The sequence below is a fragment of the Tachypleus tridentatus genome, chromosome 8 (assembly GCF_004210375.1).
Source record: "Tachypleus tridentatus isolate NWPU-2018 chromosome 8, ASM421037v1, whole genome shotgun sequence".
NCBI classification, from domain to species: domain Eukaryota; kingdom Metazoa; phylum Arthropoda; class Merostomata; order Xiphosura; family Limulidae; genus Tachypleus; species Tachypleus tridentatus.
This window is the reverse complement of record NC_134832.1, coordinates 138,576,144-138,596,040: the sequence shown is the minus strand read 5'-3', so window position 1 is coordinate 138,596,040 and position 19,897 is coordinate 138,576,144. Positions and strand designations below refer to the sequence as shown.

Here is a 19,897-nt window from a genome sequence, read left to right as displayed (position 1 = left end):
ATATTTCCGTTACATTCCCAACGAATTTCTGCTGTTCATGAAACTGTTACATGTTTCTAGAAAGCTCGACTGAATTATTTACGTTTACAAGATTCAAACTGCTGCACTAAATAAGAAGGTAAGACAAAACCACCTTTATTTCCCTTTTAAATATAAAATTTAATATACATATATAAAGTTCTTTCCTACAGTACTAAACTAAAATGTGCCATAATACGGTTTTGTTTTTCCCCAGTTCCGTACGTTATTAATGAAGTGTCTGTGGCTTTGCTCCCTATATCTTTTTACGTTTACGTCTGTAGTTTCTCATCAGTTAATCATATATCAAATGGATTACATTTTTTATGAGAAATTATAAGATAAACACCTACGTTGTGGAATGTATTGGAATTCCAAGTTAACGAGTACGAAATAAAAACAACGTAAATACAATGAATGACAGCGCGAATAACTTGAAAGAAAAATTCCTCATACCAAACCTGAAGCAGATCTTGTATCAACTGAGTTTGTTTATTCTATAGCTTCTTGTAGAAGCCCCGGTGGTCAGCGGTAAGCTTACGGACTTAAAACTTCAAAATACAGGGTTCGATTCCCCCTTGATAGACAGAGCGCCTGATAGCCCATCGATCTGCTTTTAGCTAAAGAACAGTTATTGAAGAAGGTGAAAATGTCTCAGTGGAGAATTTCGCTTATTTGCACTGACGTAAATAGAATTTAAACGAAGTACAAACAATGTATACAAATGTAACTACAACAAACAATATATAAACACGCTGTTAGAAACAAAACGTAGTTACGTGACTGTGGCGTGAGACAATAATTAAGTGTAATGAAAGAAACTATAATAAAAAAGAAGACAGTTTTGGTTTGTTTTAAATATCGCGCAAAGCTACACGAGAGCTATCTGCACCTCAATTTAGCAACGATAGACAACTACTTAACACTAAGTTGCAAACACTAGCAACTTTTTTTTACTAACAAACAGTAGAAGTGACCGTCAACTTATCACGCCCTATGATTCTGAGGACGAGTATGTTTGGTGAGACGGGGGATTTAAACCCTTGACCTTCAAATTGTGAGTCAAGCACCCTAACCGCGAGGCCTTGAATCAAACTAAACAAAATTATAGTAAAGAACGGTGTTTTCCAAAGTGTGACGCACCCACTCCCCGGAAGAGGGCGCAAATATTTTGTTGTTGTTTCTTATTACAAAGCTACGAAAAGGTCTACCTGTGCTTTGTCAGAAAAATAGGAACTGGATACTGTATTTTAGTTTTGTAAGTCCGTAAACTTACCACTGGGCCAAGGGCGACCATACGTGTTTATTTATTTTTTTTAACAGCTGGGAAAACTGTGGCTGGTAGCGAATGCGTGTTGTTTGAAAGAACGTGTCACACTGCCCAGTGTGTATTATTTATCAGTGCTTCCAGCACGGGTCTAGATACTCACTTACTCTAGAAGGACTCAATTTATTAGTTACCTGGATAACATAATCAAACTCAAACAAGTATTCGAACCTGTATACGTTCCTACCTTTATAATATTATTGCACAGAAACATCTGTTTAACCCTTTCCATATTTTTAGGTTTGATAAATCAAGTTATTTGACACAAAAACACACAATGTTTGCGTTTATCGAGAGATAAAACGTATCGCACGAGAGAGCTAAATTTTACCTCCAACAGTGGTTGTTTTACAACCATCCAGGAAAAGCCAGCCGTCTTAGATGTCTTGTTGTTTAAGGCTCGTAAAGTACGTAACTTAATATGTAGAATTATAAATAGACTTTTCTCTGTTAAAACACTTTCATTAAGAATCGTCAGCCTTTTCACTGGAGCCTTCATCGGGCAACAGCGCGCTAAGCTTCGCGCACTGTTGCCCGATGAAGGCTCTATCTAGTGAGAGGTTCCGAAGGCTCTCGGTAAAATTATTTTGACATAATTCCGATTATAACTAAGTCTCTTGCTGTTATTGCTTTATGTTTGACATCACATAGTTATTCGATTCTTTTTTGATCTTACACGTTTTACAAAGAATGGCTAAAGGTTATATGCGATAATACTTCGTCTAGTGACGAAGCACTATGTGACTGTTATGTTAGCACCGGTGACTGTTTTCAGGTTTTCCTTCAGCATACTTCATTTACACATATGCATGGAATGCTAAATGTCATTCTCGCAGAAAGCTGTTATTAATAATTTCTTACAGGTTCCATGGTGATTTCCACGTTGTTCCGTTCAGATGCGAAGTTCACGACGATGTTTATTTTTACACGTTTGTGTTCAAAAATGCACATCGTAACTAAAATATAATAACAAAACGACACCAGTACTATATGTTAACTGTCACGTGTGAGGCTTAACCTGGGAGACGCGCTCTCGAATCTTTTCTTTTGTCCATCCAAGTCAAATGAATCACTTATGTTTTGTAAACAATCTTTTTTTTTTTTTTTCCACCGGGAGGTGGTTCACCACTTTCAGCCAACATTGAGTTTAAATGACCGTGGTCACTTTGTTCTTTGTTTCTTCCATATGATATTCCTGTTTGGTTTGCTTCTCCAGTTGCTTCTTTGCTACCCTGCTGTCCACGATAAACAGTACTGCCGCCAAGTAGTCCAAAAACGTGCCTACCACTCCCAAAGCGAATGACCAGGACAAAAAGTTATGGTCAGGGTCTGGCATCCAATCACGACCATCTCCACGTGCTCCGAAAGTGATGACAGCAATTGTACAGAATGCACCTAAATTTAACAACACGTTTGTTAGGGGGCCTTTTATTATAAATAAAATATAATACACAGTCTCTGTTCTGTTCTTTTATTTCTTTAATTACACAGTTATAATTTTCAATAGAATAACTAAATTTAACGCTATGTATTCGCATTCTAATCGTATTTAACCATTCGATATAAGAATGTTGAACCTCACATTATTCAAAACACGAGATATTTTTGAAGAAAACAAGGCGTGAGTTTTATCTTCTTGGGAACACAAAAAATATTATATGTAAAAATTAGACAAATATTGGAACAAAGGTCTATGAAAGTTTGATTCTAATTACGGAATGGACATATTTGACTAACGTGTTTAGAAATTAAAACTCGGAAATAGAGAAGTCTGTGATATATTTATTAGTTAAACTGAACAGAAGACTTAAGTAGTCGTTTTCTTTTTTTCATGTATAAATAAAACAAATCGTATGTTAATACGTTTGGTTTTATGGCAGTTTCGTGGCAAATGTTAACAGTGAACTCTTAAGGTAATTTCGTGACAGCGAACTCATAAGACGTGTATCTCACCGCTACTTACTTGATATAAACAACACTATACCGAGTAGCTTCATGGCAAATACTTCTTTGTCGGTGGGCACACAAAACAAGGCAGCTATCAGCAGCATGCACCCCAAGAGCAGCCCTACGAACCCCAAGGTGAAGAACACCTGCACTACCACGAAGAACGCTAAAAACGACACCGCAAAACTATGTTAATATAAATAAACAGCAAGGTAAAACGAAAACATGTTTAACTAAGTTACCAAATAATAGGTACAATACGATACCATCTCAGATTTCTTACGTACATTTGTCACCATAATAGATGCTGTTTGATCTATTTTTCTACAAAATTAAACATCGAGTATTTCACATATTTTGTTCATTACACTAAAATGTAACATGCTGGAATAGTTATTACTTTAGTTTCCTTTTACATGAAATCCACAGTGCACTAATTAAGAGGAATATGGTTAATAAAAGAAGGTCACTGCAGTCTAGCACGACTTTAGTCACAGTTAATAGGCCTAATCAATTTTATGGCTGGCCAGCTTCAATATATTTCGCCGCCAAGCTGAGTTTTAAGGTAGTTCTAAATATGGCAAACAGATGTAAGGCTGATTAACTCTTGTTATTATGAAAAAATATATAGTTGTAATGATATAAATGTTGAAGGAACATTCAAATATATTTTATAATTTTATAAAGTTGGATAGCTTATAAGAAGTATTGCAGATCCAACAGATACATAGGCCAAATTCGTGTTATTTTTCTGTGCTATTGTTCTACAGATGGTTGCAGAATTAGTACATTGAATTGCGACTAGTTACTTCTGGAACATTGCATGCCTTGTATGGACGAGTCCATATTGTTATGATACCAGGGGATTACTTCTTATAAGGCTGGGCTAACATATTTGTACAGTTACACAACTTGACCTGAACGTTGTTATCGTGTCAAATATGTCTTGTTTACTTACTGTAACTAGTGGACGTAGTTTCTTCCCTTCAAGATAACAGTGGGAAGAAAAACAGAATAAAGCTATTGATTACCAATGCCTCTGATGATAGATCAATAATAAATGACCTAGGATATAGGTAATATTAACCGTTGGCTTGGATTTCGTTAGAAATAATTTTCATACTGGTAACAATAATGTTGTTAGCTTTTACACACCAGACGGAGCACATTAATTTAGTGAATTTAAAATATAAATACGCCGTATTTTGGGAATTTTATTAAATTTAAGAGAAACAAAACATACAGATGAAATCTAGGGACTTTTGAGTCCTTGAGGGTATGGTCATTCAAAGAATGCGTCAGATTTCCACGTCACACATTCTGTTTCAATTTCAACTCTGATGAAAGAAAATCTGTAACACGTGTATATACATATAAACATCAGTGAATCAGTTTCGTTCTCCGTTTACTCAACAAAGATGCGAACGAAACTCCCCCTGTCTTGAACAATCTATATAAAAAATAATTTATTTTCTGTATTACTGAACAATATATAATATATGTGTTTAAAACAGTCTTTTAATTAGATATACGCACGAGTAAATAGATGATCGAACCATAAAAACTAACAGAACAACGTTAAATTATATTTCAACAAAAGGTTCTTGTAAGAAAACAGGTACAAGTAATAGAACTTTAACGGTTGATTTATAGACTGTAACATCATATATAAATATTATTACGCCATTATTAGAACTATACAGAAAAGGGTGAACATTGGGTGAAATGTTATGATAGAAATCGAGTGTAGGTGATGATGTAATTATCATGCCCAAAACTGGTAATAATTTGTTGTTGTTGTTGTTTTTTTTTGGGGGAGACCTGTGGCATCATGCTGTCTAGCAACCAGTTCCTAATCCTTCACTGAATTTAGCTTTGCAGGCTGTTGTTTTGATTATGTCTGATAGACGAAATATTCTCGATGTTTTTAGGTGCTATGGCCGCAAATATTTTCACTTTAAAATTATACCATTTTTACTTCAGTGTAATAGAAATAATTTTACATTTAGTTACACTTCTCCTGACGCAATCGTCTATTTAATGGCGCGTGCATCATTCTTTAAAATGTTATGCAGGTCTGAGTAATCGTGTATTAAGTAATACAACTTATTGTGAAATATGTACGTACATATAAATATATATATATACCACACGTGCGCGCACGCGGATGATTGTTAACCACCAGTAACGATACAAACCCTGTATAAACTAGCCAATGGTTTTGTGTCTTGATAGTGTCTCAGTGCAAACTGACACTGGCTTTGTGTCCTGCTAAAACTTTGTAAGATGTACAGGGTGGCCCGTAAGTCCCTACCCATCAATATATCTTATGTATCCAATGTATCTGTGTGCTGTCCTTCATTCTCGCTGCATAATATTATGTCACAATACGCTCTTCAAGTGTAAATGGGCTTACATCAGCCGTATTTCTCTGAAAAAAGAAACAAATTTATAATACATGCGTAATTGAATATAACATAATAACATATGGATGGGTAGGGACTTACGGGCCACCCTGTACATGAATTTTGTGCCTTGTAAAAATGCATCTAAACTACATACTGATTTATATGACCTGCACAACCTTTATAAACCATACATTGGTTTTATTTTCTATTTTAAGTCTCCACGATTAATACAGTTTATATTTTGGTAAGATGTGTATACTAACTTAATTATGTTCTTTTGTAAACTGAAACCTTCAACAATTAGACAATTCAGACCTGAATGTACTGAGCCTTCCACATAATTTTATCAAATGGACAGTTAATGTCTGATCACAGCAAGCTATCTACCTAGAGTGAAAGCAAAAATCAACTTGATAATAGTATAACTAATCAAACATATTTTTCTAATGTTCTCACCTATGAATATCAGAATGAAACTTTAACGGTATTTTCGGCCACAAACCCACTATTACATGTCAAGGTTCAACCATCTTAGGAAACTTAGATTAATATTAAGCCCAGTTATTAAGCTAACAATGCAAAACACTCTCTATAATAAAAGTATAATAATAATAATATAACAATAATTAAATACTTAACATTGGTACCAATACTGTTATTTTAAAAAACAACGACTAAAGAAATGATAGTGTACCTTACTTGCAGTACACACAAGCGTTAGGTACCAGTAATTAGGATTCCTTTACTCTCAACACTATTCACAAATTATGAGATGTTTCTAGCTTTTACAAACTTAACACTTCAAAAATCTCTCGCACGCATGAGTCTATCACTCACATTAGGCAAACTCTGTAACTTTGTGTAAAAGTTAAGTTATATATAACCCATCTAATAACCCATGCGAAGCGAGGCACTTTTGATAGTAAACAATATCAGTAGATCAATATATTTTAGCAAGTGCAAGAAATTTATCATGAAAAGAAAAATATCGATCCAATTTTAAACACAAAAAGTTAAACCATTTCTGTTACATCCCCAACGTTTTTAATAAAACAAAGAAACCTCTTCAATCAACGAGGCCTAAATTCAGAAATCAATAACTATTTTTCCAGTTTTCTTTTTAAAAATTTTGTTTTAATCTCTAAGTACATAGACTAACAACGATATTAGGTTATACTATTTTTGTTACTAAGCAACATGAAATGAAAGCCATTTTTGGAGCTTAGTGTAACCAAAGTGCATTGGCTTTTCAGTATATGTTGTTAATCTTCCTGATATTCTATAGAGTGTACTACAGGGGCGCATGCGAGAACGCACGTGGATAAGTAATAAATACCCAGGTAAACACCCTCATGGCCTACTTAATATAGGTGCAATATTTCAGATTTCTGTTTTCTTTCCTCTTGGAGCTACGGTAGTCACACACACACACAGACACGCCGTTTTATTATTATAGATAAGAATCTATCGTTCACATGAGATGAAGTACATTTTTATAATAATGCAGCATTTACTTAAAGTTAAAACAAACTCTGACTTAGTTATTTGTTTTAAGAATCCCTCTACCACTCATTGAAAATTAATTCTAGAAATACTGTATACAATAATCTCTACCTAAGTAGCACTCAGGTATTAATACAGCAGTTTGAAAAAAGGAAAATTCTTTGCAGTAATCATGTTACAACTCTTTGAATATTTGTCTCATATTTCTGTTATATAAGGACGAAAAACACAGTTTGTTTGTCCAAATTGAATTCACAAACTTGAGCAGAGAATAGAGTAATAATAACTCTAACACTCATAATCACGAAAGACTAGCTGATCAGCGAGTATAATAATAACCCTAATATTTACAGTTACAAAGGACAAGACGAGTAGCGAGTACACTGTAATAATAACTCTAACACACACAGTCACAATAGACAATACAAGTTGAGCAGTGAGTTACATAATATTAAAGTATAAAGCTTTTTTTAGCACTTACCTGGTTCTAAGATTTTAATAATGATGTTATATTCTTCATCAAAGATCCACCGACAGCCACTGAATTCGATGTCATAGCGGAAGTTCACATCGTGAAACTTATCCAAACAAGCTTCCCATAAACCTAGCTTCTCGAATTTTTTTTCGCCTGGCTGTTTACCATCCGATACTAGCCAGTAAGGTGTGGAAAAGGCAATTATAACGAATAAAGCCGCTGAAAATATAGCGATGCTACCAGCAAGCTGCAGCTTCGACATCCTGTTAGAAGATAGTAATAGCCTTTTTTTTATCTAGAAGTAACTCTCAACTGAACAGCTGCGAACTGTAAAATTTGTTTTGCATATTTTTATAATATATACGTGTATTAAAACAGTGCCCATCTACAAGTCCAGCAAATTGGAATACGTAATTATCTTCACCCTAGGCAACCAACCTTAGCTTCAAATTGCGGCGTTGAAATGTTTGTAGTCCTAAGCCTTATTCTGTTTTAAAACTACTTTCATAACGGTCAAACGGCTAACACTTAGATCTTTGTACGGCTTTATCATGCACTTTGCTACTGGTTATGTCTCTCTGTTCATCTGTTGCGCGTCGTGGCCACAAAATATACTAAATTTATAAATTAATTATTTTGATGAAATCGAAGACCGGAGAATTCTCTATCGTAAAGAAACACAAAAACGAGGCCACCAACTCAAGCTGCCATGTACTACGCGTAAGAGCTGCTTTCAAAATTAAAAATACACGTTCTACCTGCTCACCAACCGTCGCTCGTCGGGCGGGAACAGGTAAACTGATCTATTAGTTTCTCCCAGATCCTGTCGAGGCTTACGAGGTTGTTAGGGAGCCAGTTGAGTAAGTACAGGATCTCCGAGTGGCTGGTTTTTGCCAGGAGGTTCTGAGCTCACTGAATTTTACGTGTTGTCAGAATTAATTAACAAACCAAGTACGTGCACGTACAGGAATGACGGTACATTCTTGTAAGAAACCACAATTCATAAAGAAACTTAACTTCATTGCTTATTTATATATATTGTAACGTGGTCGTTGCCTCTCTTGCAGGCGGACCAGGTAGATTCTCTCGATGTAGCCTTTGGATTTCGACTAATACAACCTATTGTTACATGAAATATTTATTTAAAGTAAGATTTAGTGGGCGAATGGAGCACGCAGGCACTAACTCGAGGCTTTACAGTTAAAACAAAGCGACTCGAAAGATTTGAGACCAGGACTTCCAATAACACTTTTTACTTGAGTCGTCAACACGTAATATTTACACTCTTATATATATACTGTTTTGGCCCGGCATGGCCAAGCGCGTAAGGCGTGCGACTCGTAATCCGAGGGTCGCGGGTTCGCACCCGCGTCGCGCCAAACATGCTCGCCCTCCCAGCCGTGGGGATGTTATAATGTCAATCCCACTATTCATTGGTAAAAGAGTAGCCCAAGAGTTGGCGGTAAGTGGTGATGACTAGCTGCCTTCCCTCTAGTCTTACACTACTAAATTAGAGACGGCTCGGTGCAGTGGGCTAACAACCTACTCACTTAAATACTTGTTGAAGAATCCGCAAGCGATTGCGGCCTTATGTTCCTAGATGGAATCTAATGGTGATAACTAACTAACTATATATACTGTTTATTCATGTTTACCATAGGCAATCATTTTAACTCTATTAACATGACGACTGATGTTTAAGAAAGAATGACATTAAAAATACTTACAAATAGCTTGGAACGGCCTGGTTTATACTTGTTTCTCAATTCCTTCTCGACTTCTCTTTCTTCTTCCTCTGATGAAAATGAGACGTGAGCCTTCTGGATTCTGATCTCGATCATGGTGGATTGCTTGTTAGATTTTGAGTATTCTGGCGTCTGTTCTAGGACCTTTTATACTAACTGAGGGGAGGAATTATCGGCCAATTCATAGTACCGTGGTGTCAGATCGCTTTCTATTTATGATTTATTAAGCTCATTAGTTGCTAATATTTCAAACTGACGCGTCATCAAATAGTCAAGATTTCTTTCTTGTTTACGAACTGTTAAGTTTAGTAAGTTTACCAATTAATGATTCTCTTGAAAACAATAGCCCATAACACCATCGGTCGGTCCACCATCCAAGGTTCTTCTTCGTTTCAACGTCCAAGTTTGCTTAACCTCGATAGGTTTAATTCACTTCAACTCAAACTTATAAAGGACAGTTTTTCATCTTCAGTTTATAGCTTGAATAACCCCTTTTAAACCTGATAGTGTCTATCTTTTCCAATCTAAACAAATACCGAATGTTTTTCAACGGCTTTCTCTGTATCTCTATTTAAATAACTATTCTGTTGTCCTTAATAGCGTCAGTTCGTCATAAACTAGCTATAAATTAATGACGCGGCAACAAGTTTCTCGGCGTGTTTTCTTGAGCTGTTGTTATTTTATAAACATCATTGGCTTGAACATGTTTTCTTATACTCAAATATCTTCCTGTTTATTGTTACAGTTACTGAAACGAGGCATCCAAATATCTAGCGATACTTCAATATGGCAAAACAATAGTTGAAAAAGGCTTAACTTGCACCAACTCTTGTATTAATATTACTTAAATCTTTCTGTTATCCCACAAGTTTTGGTATGAATAGTACAATAAAAATCGCTCAGACATATTAATTAATCTGATATTAATTCGCTAAACTTCTCGGTTATTCACCATTTAATAATAGGATAAATACTAACAAGTATCCATACATATCGTATTAACCTTAATTTATACATACGCCTAAATATTACTGCGCTGAGCCGGTAACCCTAGAACTGGATGTCACATAAGTAACCGCTATTGATACTTATGAAACTGCCTAAGTTGAACCATAAGAAACAATAATTAACACATTTACGTTACAATGCTTAAACGTTGATATATGATGTAATAAGGGCACAAAAGTTAACATAAATTAGAAAGTTTATGAAATGGACAAATTTTGTGGTACACTGCTCTGGAAATAATAATAATAATAAAGCTGAGTATGATTCGAGAGGTCGCTGAATTTCCATTCCAGAAACAACATATGATGATACAAGGAGATAAAACGTTGTCCAGATGTACGTTTAACTAACAATTTGTCAGTTTTAGGAACTTTCAATAGAAGTGTTACGTAGTGGTCGTGTAAAGTGTCTGTGTTAACTTAATTGCTATAACATACTGAAAACAGACAGATAAATGCAAGTTTTCGATTTTGTTTGTACACGGACTCCTAATGGACGTACTTTTCTCTCCAGCATGGTTCGAGCCAACAGACATTCACACGGCAGGAAAACCTTTTCTTTTACCAAACGATATGTGGAAAGTGTTGACTTATGCTTCACCAAATATCAACGAACTTCGAGTAATGCACAGAGCCCTCTCTGACCGGATTATTAACGAAACAAGTAAGTTCTCAGAATAAGTAAGTGTTTCAACATTTAGAAGTGTACAATAATTTACCGCAGAAAGTTAAAAATATAAAATAAAAACTAAAAGCATGTTCGTCTTTTGTAATCGAAAATAAAAAGGTCGAAAAAAGTTTGCTTCGAATTTCGCGCAAAGCTACATGATGGCTATCTGCGCTAGCTGTCCCTAATTTAACAGTGTAAGACTAGAGGAAAGGCAATTAGTCATCACCACCCACCACCAAATCTTGGACTACTCTTTTACCAACGAAGAGTTGGATTGACCGTACCATTATAACGCCCCCACGGCTGAAAGAGCGAGTATGTTTGGTGTGATTGGGACTTGAACCAGCGACCCTCGGATTCCGAGTCGAACGACTTAACCACCTAGCCATGCCGGGCAATCCAAGAAAGTAGAGACATAAAAAAAACCAACAACAAAAACACATGAGCTCAATTTTTTTTTATCTTTACTGTATATAACTGGAGAAAATGCTACGTATTATTTTAGTCCCACCACAAGCTAAACCTAAATTGAACATGTTTGTTAAGTCCTGTTCATTCTTAATTATGCTTTTTGTTTTTATGAAAAACCTTAAGATCGACTTCTATTATAGGTTTATTGAATGTTGAGTTATATAGATTGAAAATGTTATTTCCCGCCTTTCAGTGATTACATATTTCGGTTTTTCTACAGACAGCACTGATTACGACACTATGTTTAAAGAGTGCGTACAGCTGAGCCTCCCGTTCTTAGAACACATGCACACCCTAGTGGTGACATTGGGCAATAAGGGAATGTTGCTCGTGACGACTCTGGAAGACGGAAACAATTTTCCCGTACGCCAACATCCATCAGTTATTAAAAAGGTCTGTTGCGATCAATATAAGGTTTACTTAGGGTAAAATATTTATTTTTCCATTTTATATATTCGCAATGCTTGTGTGTTTTAGCGAATAAAACTCAGTTTAAAAATTATTTACACAATAACAACAAATAAAAGTGAGATAAAGCTTTTCGTAAAATCAAATGTTTGGTTCTATAAATATTAAAAGCACTTTCGTAAAATTCAAAGGTTTTAACCTTTGAAGGTTCTCACCCTTATAATTAACAAGCTATACATGAAAAGTTTATTTTATATATTTCAAATTAAAGGTATGAAACGTATTTATTATTTTTTGTTTACAGAAACTATTCAATCTGTAGGACAAGGTTTTGGGTTGCTTTTTTACTATAAAAACAAAACAATGAATAAGTAAACACTAAAGCTTTACATTTAACTCTGTATTCATTTCAGGGTAATGTTAGGGCTATTTTCTATCCGCCAATTGTTCCTGAAAAGGTCGTCAGTGTCGTGGGAGCTGGTGATTGGTAAGTTATTGTATATTGAGAAACAACGATAACGATTTGAAATCACTAATATTAAAACTCGTTGTTTTATTCTATACACAAATAAAAACACGATAGCACAGAAGATAATAATCACTAGATTATGATTCACAAGTGACTTTATTAAAAACAAAAATCGTACAAGCCTTATTAGGTAACGTAACCCACAAAAGTTATTTTCTTATAATTTCACAACGTAATATTATTTATATCAAATCAACTGTTTTAATGAACTTTAATGAACGTTATTATCTGTACCGTGGACCTTAGTTATTTTTTTTAGTTTTATCAGGGAGGAAACTCAACTACTGAAGTTTGTGACTGTACCAGCAGTTATACATTTATTATCTGTCGAATAGTTTTGAAGTAAAACCAAATAGAGACTGCGAAATGGAAAAGTAAAATAATAGCCTAATAGAGTAATAAATATGTATTATTTTTTGACCTGATGTACAAAGGTCTTAAGTGTAGGAGGAAAATGAAAAGTGGACGGAGTGGAGGCAAAAGTACGCCACAGATGTACTCATTATTGAGCGGAGCCTAGGGCTGGCCGTGGGGCTCTGGAAGCCATTGGCTTAAATTTTATGCATTATACTGCATTTTCTGAAATAGCTAATACATTTTAGTGTGAAAGATTTAAAACTGAAACCGCCGCTTTCTAAGCCGTTGAAGGAAGTATTTGCGGTGTTGTAATGTGATAACGTGACACTGGTAGGATGGTCACCTTTGCAAAAACTCGGTAAAAGTACCGTTACTTTTCACGACTGTCATCTTCAGTTAACCTAGTAGTTTTATTACTTTCTTTTGTCATTTACCTAAATTTTCTGTTATTCACTTAAACTATCGTGACTTAATACGTTTACCTTATTTTTTTTTCAGCTTAGCGTCAGGCATTATTAGCGGAATGCTTCGAAAACAAAACGTTCTGACCTGTATTCAAGATGGAATTCAAGCAGCGGCCATGTCTCTTGTATCCCATCATGCTGTTCCTCAGAACTTGTCACGTGACGGTATACGTAACTTTGTAAAACCGCCATTAGGGACCTGGAATCCGAAAGTTATATATTGACGAATATTTTATATTATTATATTTTTATATACTTTATTTTTCTATATTTGCAATTTTTATATTCTATTACTTCCAATGTTGATTATTTGTTAAATATTATTCACAATTCTAAATAATCAAGAAAGTCGGCGAATGTAAGTGAAGCCTGAAAGAAACACCTAAACGAATATCACGTTAGTATTTGCATAAAATTCATCCCTAAAAAGTTGGGTTTCTTATGTGAATATCTCGTACTTTTGTATACAGTGCGAGTTATTTTTAAAATGTATTAAGTCGAGATGAAATGTTACATGAATTAAATTGAAAAGGAAAATATATTCTTAACTTTTTAATTTGACTTTTTTTATATAATATATAGGTAATATTAGTGCCCTCTCTGGAGCGGTTTTGTAAGCTATGTTATTTTAATTTTAGATTCCATTCCTGAACATGATTTTAATGACATTTTTTCACCAATCAAGCTAATAAAAGGTTAAATCTAAGTACATTTATTTTCATCTAAGTAACATTTAATTTCAGAGTTTGAAGCAATTATATTTTACCACCTTTAATTAACCTCTACTGATTACAAAATGAGCGATTCAATGAATTTTCATTGTAATCTGTTCTACATTCGTTAGAATGCTATTGCATGGAAAGTTGTTCAGAGAGAAATGAAATTCGACGTATAAATAAAACGCAACAACACTTTACTTTGTGCTTTCCGAAAATGAACTATTTCCACCATCAGAGGGCCACAGTCGCATGGGTTTGAAATTACATTCTCTCGTTTCTTTGTGTTATAAACCAAGTAAAGTGAAGTTGACAGAAAACGAAAACATACTATTTACACAAAGTTTATGAAACTTTATAATACTTTTTTATGCATTTTACTTTTATAATTGCAATAATTTTTACTTTATTTTCAACAAGAGTACATTCTTTCTTTTACCTATTTTCAAGTTTCGTATGATTGTGGATGATCAACCATATCTGTTTGGTGACGAAAAACCAATAAACTTTGAAATATCCTACAATGATGTGCAAATTACTAGCTTATAATCAAGTTTTTATAGGCGCACCTTGGCCAGCTGTTTAAGGCGCTCGATTCGTAATCCGAAGGTCGCAGATTTGAATCCTTGTCACGCCAAATATGTTAGTTCTTTCAGCCGTGGGGGCTATAATGTAATGATCAATTCCACTATTCGCTGGTAAAAGAGTAACCCAAGACTTGGCGGTGATGACTAACTGACTTCCCTCTAGTCTTACACTGCTAAATCAGGGACGGCGAGTGCAGACAACCCTCGTGTTGTTTCGTGTGAAAAACAAATATATTTTTTTTTTTTTTACCTTACTTCTTCTTCAGAATTGTCGTTCCTTCCAACACGAGTTTCGAAGTGAAATATGAAGAAATTTGTATTACAGTGTTTAAAGAAATACAATACGCACTATTTTGGATCAGTCTCAGTGAAAGTGTGTGTATAGTGCTTGATATTAATTACAACAACAAGATATATGAAGGTAAATTAATTAGCTCAAGAGATACATCCGCTGTGGATATGTAGGTAGATTAATTAGCTCAAGAGATACATCCGCTGTGGACTTTAATGAAGGCATAAACGACATTTAACAGATACTCCTATAATGCACCCATGGCTCCAAAAAAAAAAAAAAAATCACTGGTTTTTCTTTTCCTTTTCGACAACCCATACCATGGATAGGCCTGGCATGGTCAGGTGGTTAAGGCACTTGCCTCGTAATTCGCGGGTTTGAATTCCCGTCACACCAAACACGCTCGCCCTGTCAGCATTATAATGTGACGGTGAATCCCATTATTCGTTGCTAAAAGAGTAGCCCAAGAGTTGGCGGTGGGTGGTGATGACTAGCTACCTTCCCTCTAGTCTTACACTGTTAAATCAGGGACGGCTAGTGCAGATAGCTCTCGTGTAGCTTTGCGCGAAATTAAAAAAAAAAAAAACAAACATACCACGGACTCTCGGATCTACATTCCGGCACGCTATATCCACCGAGCCAGGCCTATCCTTAAAAACTGAAACGTGATATTAGATCAAATAAAAAATTAGATACTGTGTAATAATAGGTTTTGAAAGTCGATGCATATCTTTATGTTACAATGCTAGGGATTTCTCAGAATTTTCCATACACCTTTATTATTAATACTCTAATATTCAACCAGTTACTACCACAAAGCTACTGATTCATGGTATACCGAACGTTTCTTTAATCTTCAGAATACCATACATTCGTCATGTCAGTTTCTTTATAATACTGTCTCAGGAACTTCCATTAGCATTAGAAGTAAGAAGTACATACAGTCCATAACAAAATGTTTTTGAAAATAATGCTTAATATTAGTGGATTGAACGGATACTTGTTTTTGCTGAGATAGCAGGAATTTCTTTTTATGAAAACTGGTTTTATAGAATAAAGTATAATTATCGAAAAGAGCAGCTAGTGTGTTAACTTTATTTTCATCTAAGTAAGTTTTGTGGTCGTTTAATTGCCAGTATGTATAGAATTATACCATAGACCAAAATAAACCTCTTTTTCGTGAGCAATTCCATATAAGTTTGATTATCTTACTTGTGATAATCTCGAAACATTTGGCGGTAAGCTTCCAGTACTAATTCGTATGCTTTCAGAATAGCTGTTTTAACCTTATCATAATTGGTGCAATCTTCTAAAGAGAGAGCACCATAAGCCTCTTGGAATTTCCCAGTCAAAACACTGTAATAATAATGTTCATTTTACGGTGGGACATTCCATGGTTTGGGCAACTTTATCAAAATGTTCGAAATATTTATCAACTTCATTTTCATTAAATGTTGGTACTTTAATATATTGATTGAATTCACAGGTATTTTTCCTTGGTCGATCGGACTTGAATTTTATTTATTTATTTATTAATACGATGTTTGTTCGGCTTCGGCATCTAGACATTTATTTATTTTTTCAGCTTCGATACAGGCACATTCCACTCTTTTTAAGGCGTGCGACTCGTAATCCGAGAGTTGCGGGTTCGCATCCCCGTCGCGCCAAACATGCTCGCCCTTTCAGCCGTGGGGCGATATAATGTGACGGTCAATCCCACTATTCGTTGGTAAAAGAGTAGCCCAAGAGTTGGCGGTGGGTGGTGATGACTAGCTGCCTTCCCTCTAGTCTTACACTGCTAAATTAGGGACGGCTAGCACAATTAGCCCTCGAGTAGCTTTGTGCGAAATTTAAAAAAAAACAAAAAAAAACAACAAACAATCCACTCTTTTTCGGCTTCGATACTAGCTTGTTCAAGCTCAATTCGTTTGTGTTTTAGCTCAATCTCTATGTTATTTTTATCACTCAATCCCGACTGGTCAGTGAAGACACTATACTATTCCACTGATGTTTTCTCAGACAGTAAATCATCTTCGACTAATAATAACACAATTTATAATAATGGTTATTACAAATAATGATTTATATACAAATGGTTTTAAAATCTTCCAAACAATATCGAGCTTTCTATCTGGTTTGGAACTGAATATTTGTATATTAAAATATATTCATATTAACATTAAAAACTGTAACAATTTTGTTGGCAAATGTCACAAATTCGATATATTTCGACAGTTAGTTAACTTCTAAGCTTAAATTACAGTTTAACTCAGTTTCAGGCTATTTGAAATCGATGGTTCACGATAAGCGAATTAATTGCAAGTTGATATCGATACATTTCACCAAATGGATAGATATCTAGTCTTTCTCTAATCGCGCATGAGGTTTTCACCACTGACGTTATCTAATGTTTTCATGGAAATACTGATGTCTGATGGTAATCTGCTGAACGTAAATGGTTTGTAATGTTCGAAATCTATAAACGATCTTGGTCAAGTATCTTTTATCCATAGTGTCTCGATTAATAAGTGTTCACCACAGTTGTAATTTCCAAGGTTTATAATGTACCAAATGTAGCAAACCAACAATATAAACTGTCTCTTCGAGTGCTGCGATGGCTACCTTTTGTAATTGTTATGCGAGGTTTTCGAAATTTCAGTTGGTCCAACAATACTTTAAAACTTTCGTAAAAAAAACGCATTCTTGATTCTTACACTCGAGAATCTTCTACAAATTTAGGCAATAGGCGAGAGTTTTACAATAATCATTTAATAGTACAAGTTACATGCATTTCCAAATATAAATTTAACCCACACAAACGTCGACGTTAAAATAAATATATAATAGTAAATCTGTTAAGAGTTACCGTCAAATACACCATTCAATCAGACAAGAATAACCTGAAAATTGGCGGCGGAGGCTATTGACTAACTGTTTTTCCCATAGGATAGTAGGCCTGGCATAGCCAAGTGTGTTAAGGCGTTCGACCCGTAATCCGAGGGTCGCGGGTTCGAATCCATGTCGCACCAAACATGCTCGCCCTTTCAGCCGTGGGGGCGTTATAATGTGACTGTCAATCCCATTATTTGTTGGTAAAAGAGTAGCCCAAGAGTTGGCGGTGGATGGTAATGACTAGCTGCCTTCCCTTTAGTCTTACACTGCTGTATTAGGGACAGATAGCCCTCGAGTAGCTTTGCGCGAAATTCAAAAACAAACAAACATAGGATAGTAGTTCGAAATTAAGGGCAAACGATAAAGCAAAGACATCATTTGTATAGATTTGCACGAAATCATAAAAGAAACAAACTGTGTGAAATATGTATATTAGAAAGAATTTGATATATAAATCATATTTAAAATTATGATTTTTGTCGTGTGAATTTTGTATACATTTTATCTTGTGAAATTTTGACATGATTATTGCACCATTTTTCTAGATTTACCTTATATGATTAACACACATGAGTGGTGTTGGAGGCGCAGTTTTGTCAAGGTCACTCTAAATGACTAATACGTGTTACGCAACAAAGAAAATTATCTCGGATCATTCGTACAGCTAAAATACTTTAACATAACATCAATCGACCAGTGAGAAGGAAATATGCATGTGTACTTTCTCAAAATTTGAGAAAATTCATTTTTATAATGCTAGCAATTGTAACCGACGTGCGTTATATTTTCTTATTCTGTTCATAAATACATGCCCCCCCCCCAAAGTGGCACAACGGTATGTCTGTAGACTTCCACTGCTAGAAACTGGGTTTCGATATTCCGTTGTGAGAAGAGCACAGATAGCTCATTGTGTAGCTTTATATATACAAAACGGCTCGTTTGGCTCAACCCAAACGAGCCGTTTTTGCACATACTTCTCAACAAGTGGGTTTTCTCGACATCACTGATTGTGTAGCTTTGTGCTTAATTCAAACAAACAAATGAAAACGCATGTGGTCATTATAAAGGTTGGTAGATCAACTTAGTTTTACTTAACGCCCCGAGTGACACTTTTAATTCTCTATTCTTTGGGCAGTGGGAGCGTTATAATACAACGGTCAATCCCACTATTCGTTGGTAAAAGAGTTGGCGGTGGGTGGTGACGACTAGCTGCCTTCTCGATAGTCGTTCACTGCTAAATTAAGGACACAGCGCAGATAGTCCTCGTGTAGCTTTGTAAGGAATTCAAAACAAACTGTTTTATTGCTTTTATGTTTCCTTGTCTTTCCTCAGTTGGTTACAATAGTTTTACGTGAAGGACGTTGTGGGCTCGTGCATTTACATGTGTGCCTAGTATTTATAAAAAATTACACTTACACTTACTGTTTTCTTACACATGCGAAGCTCTTCACTAGATACCAAATCTGACTGACGAGGTATCCCCAACAATGTGTAGGTCCTGCTTCTTTAGGTATCTCATTGTACGATTGTTGCGTTTATATGTCTTTTATGTCAGACCCTCACTTATTCACTTGTCTGTGTACGATGTTTTACTTCTTATTTCGTTCTGTATATGTGTGTGTGTGTGTGAAATATACCGTTTATTATACTTGTTATGTCATTAAACCGACAGTATGAGGTTACTGTAACGTCTGTTGCAATTATTTGAAGTCTCAGTAACTGGAGACGTACCACAGCTACTCGAAGTACTCAGTAGTTGTAGATTTATTACAACTACTTCACATGCTCAGTAATTAGGTATTTATTTTAGCTACCTGGAGCATTCAGTGACTGGAAGTTTATTACAACTGCTGGAAGTACTCAGTAGTTGTAAATTTATTATAGCTACGTAAAGTATTCAGTAGCTAGATGTTTATTACAGCCACGTAAAGTGTTCAGTAGCTAGATATTTATTACAGCTACGTAAAGTGTTCAGTAGCTAGATATTTATTACAGCTACGTAAAGTGTTCAGTAGTTGTAAATTTATTACAGCTACGTAAAGTATTCAGTAGCTAGATGTTTATTACAGCTACGTAAAGTG

The 19,897-nt window shown here is 35.2% G+C and overlaps 2 protein-coding genes across 7 annotated transcripts in view; one reads left to right on the top strand and one right to left on the bottom strand.

Annotated features, from left to right (window-relative positions):
* LOC143223603 (uncharacterized) overlaps positions 1-16,000 on the top strand; it is a 237,980-nt gene extending 221,980 nt beyond the window's left edge. For 4 of the 5 annotated variants that reach the window (XM_076451759.1, XM_076451757.1, XM_076451758.1 and 1 more), the window contains 4 exons: positions 10,945-11,094; positions 11,792-11,964; positions 12,393-12,466; positions 13,364-16,000. In XM_076451759.1, the coding sequence (XP_076307874.1) occupies positions 10,945-11,094; positions 11,792-11,964; positions 12,393-12,466; positions 13,364-13,553 (587 nt within the window). In that variant the 3' untranslated portion in view covers positions 13,554-16,000. The remainder of the gene's footprint in view (positions 1-10,944; positions 11,095-11,791; positions 11,965-12,392; positions 12,467-13,363) is intronic. The other variant, XR_013012976.1, reaches the window with a different exon arrangement.
* Positions 112-13,469, bottom strand: LOC143223606 (uncharacterized). 2 transcript variants are annotated; one of them, XM_076451771.1, is made up of 4 exons: positions 13,348-13,469; positions 7,685-7,941; positions 3,309-3,458; positions 112-2,740 (listed from the first exon to the last, which is right to left on the bottom strand). In XM_076451771.1, the coding sequence occupies exons 2-4, from the start codon at positions 7,938-7,940 to the stop codon at positions 2,493-2,495; spliced, it is 654 nt and encodes a 217-aa protein (XP_076307886.1). In that variant the 5' UTR covers position 7,941; positions 13,348-13,469; the 3' UTR covers positions 112-2,492. The 2 variants fall into 2 exon arrangements, with proteins under 2 accessions (XP_076307886.1, XP_076307887.1); XM_076451772.1 differs by lacking the exon at positions 13,348-13,469 and adding an exon at positions 9,406-10,122.
* Positions 16,001-19,897: the final 3,897 nt, after the last annotated feature.

What these genes read in the sequence shown, in the direction of transcription:
- LOC143223606 (XM_076451771.1), bottom strand. Translation starts at nt 7,940, where the DNA reads ATGTCGAAGCTGCAGCTTGCTGGTAGCATCGCTATATTTTCAGCGGCT. An exon ending in TATTAAAATCTTAGAACCAG is followed by an intron (nt 3,459 to 7,684) that starts GTAAGTGCTAAA and finishes TGTCGTTTTTAG; the next exon opens with CGTTCTTCGTGGTAGTGCAG. An exon ending in TATAGTGTTGTTTATATCAA is followed by an intron (nt 2,741 to 3,308) that starts GTAAGTAGCGGT and finishes TGTTAAATTTAG; the next exon opens with GTGCATTCTGTACAATTGCT.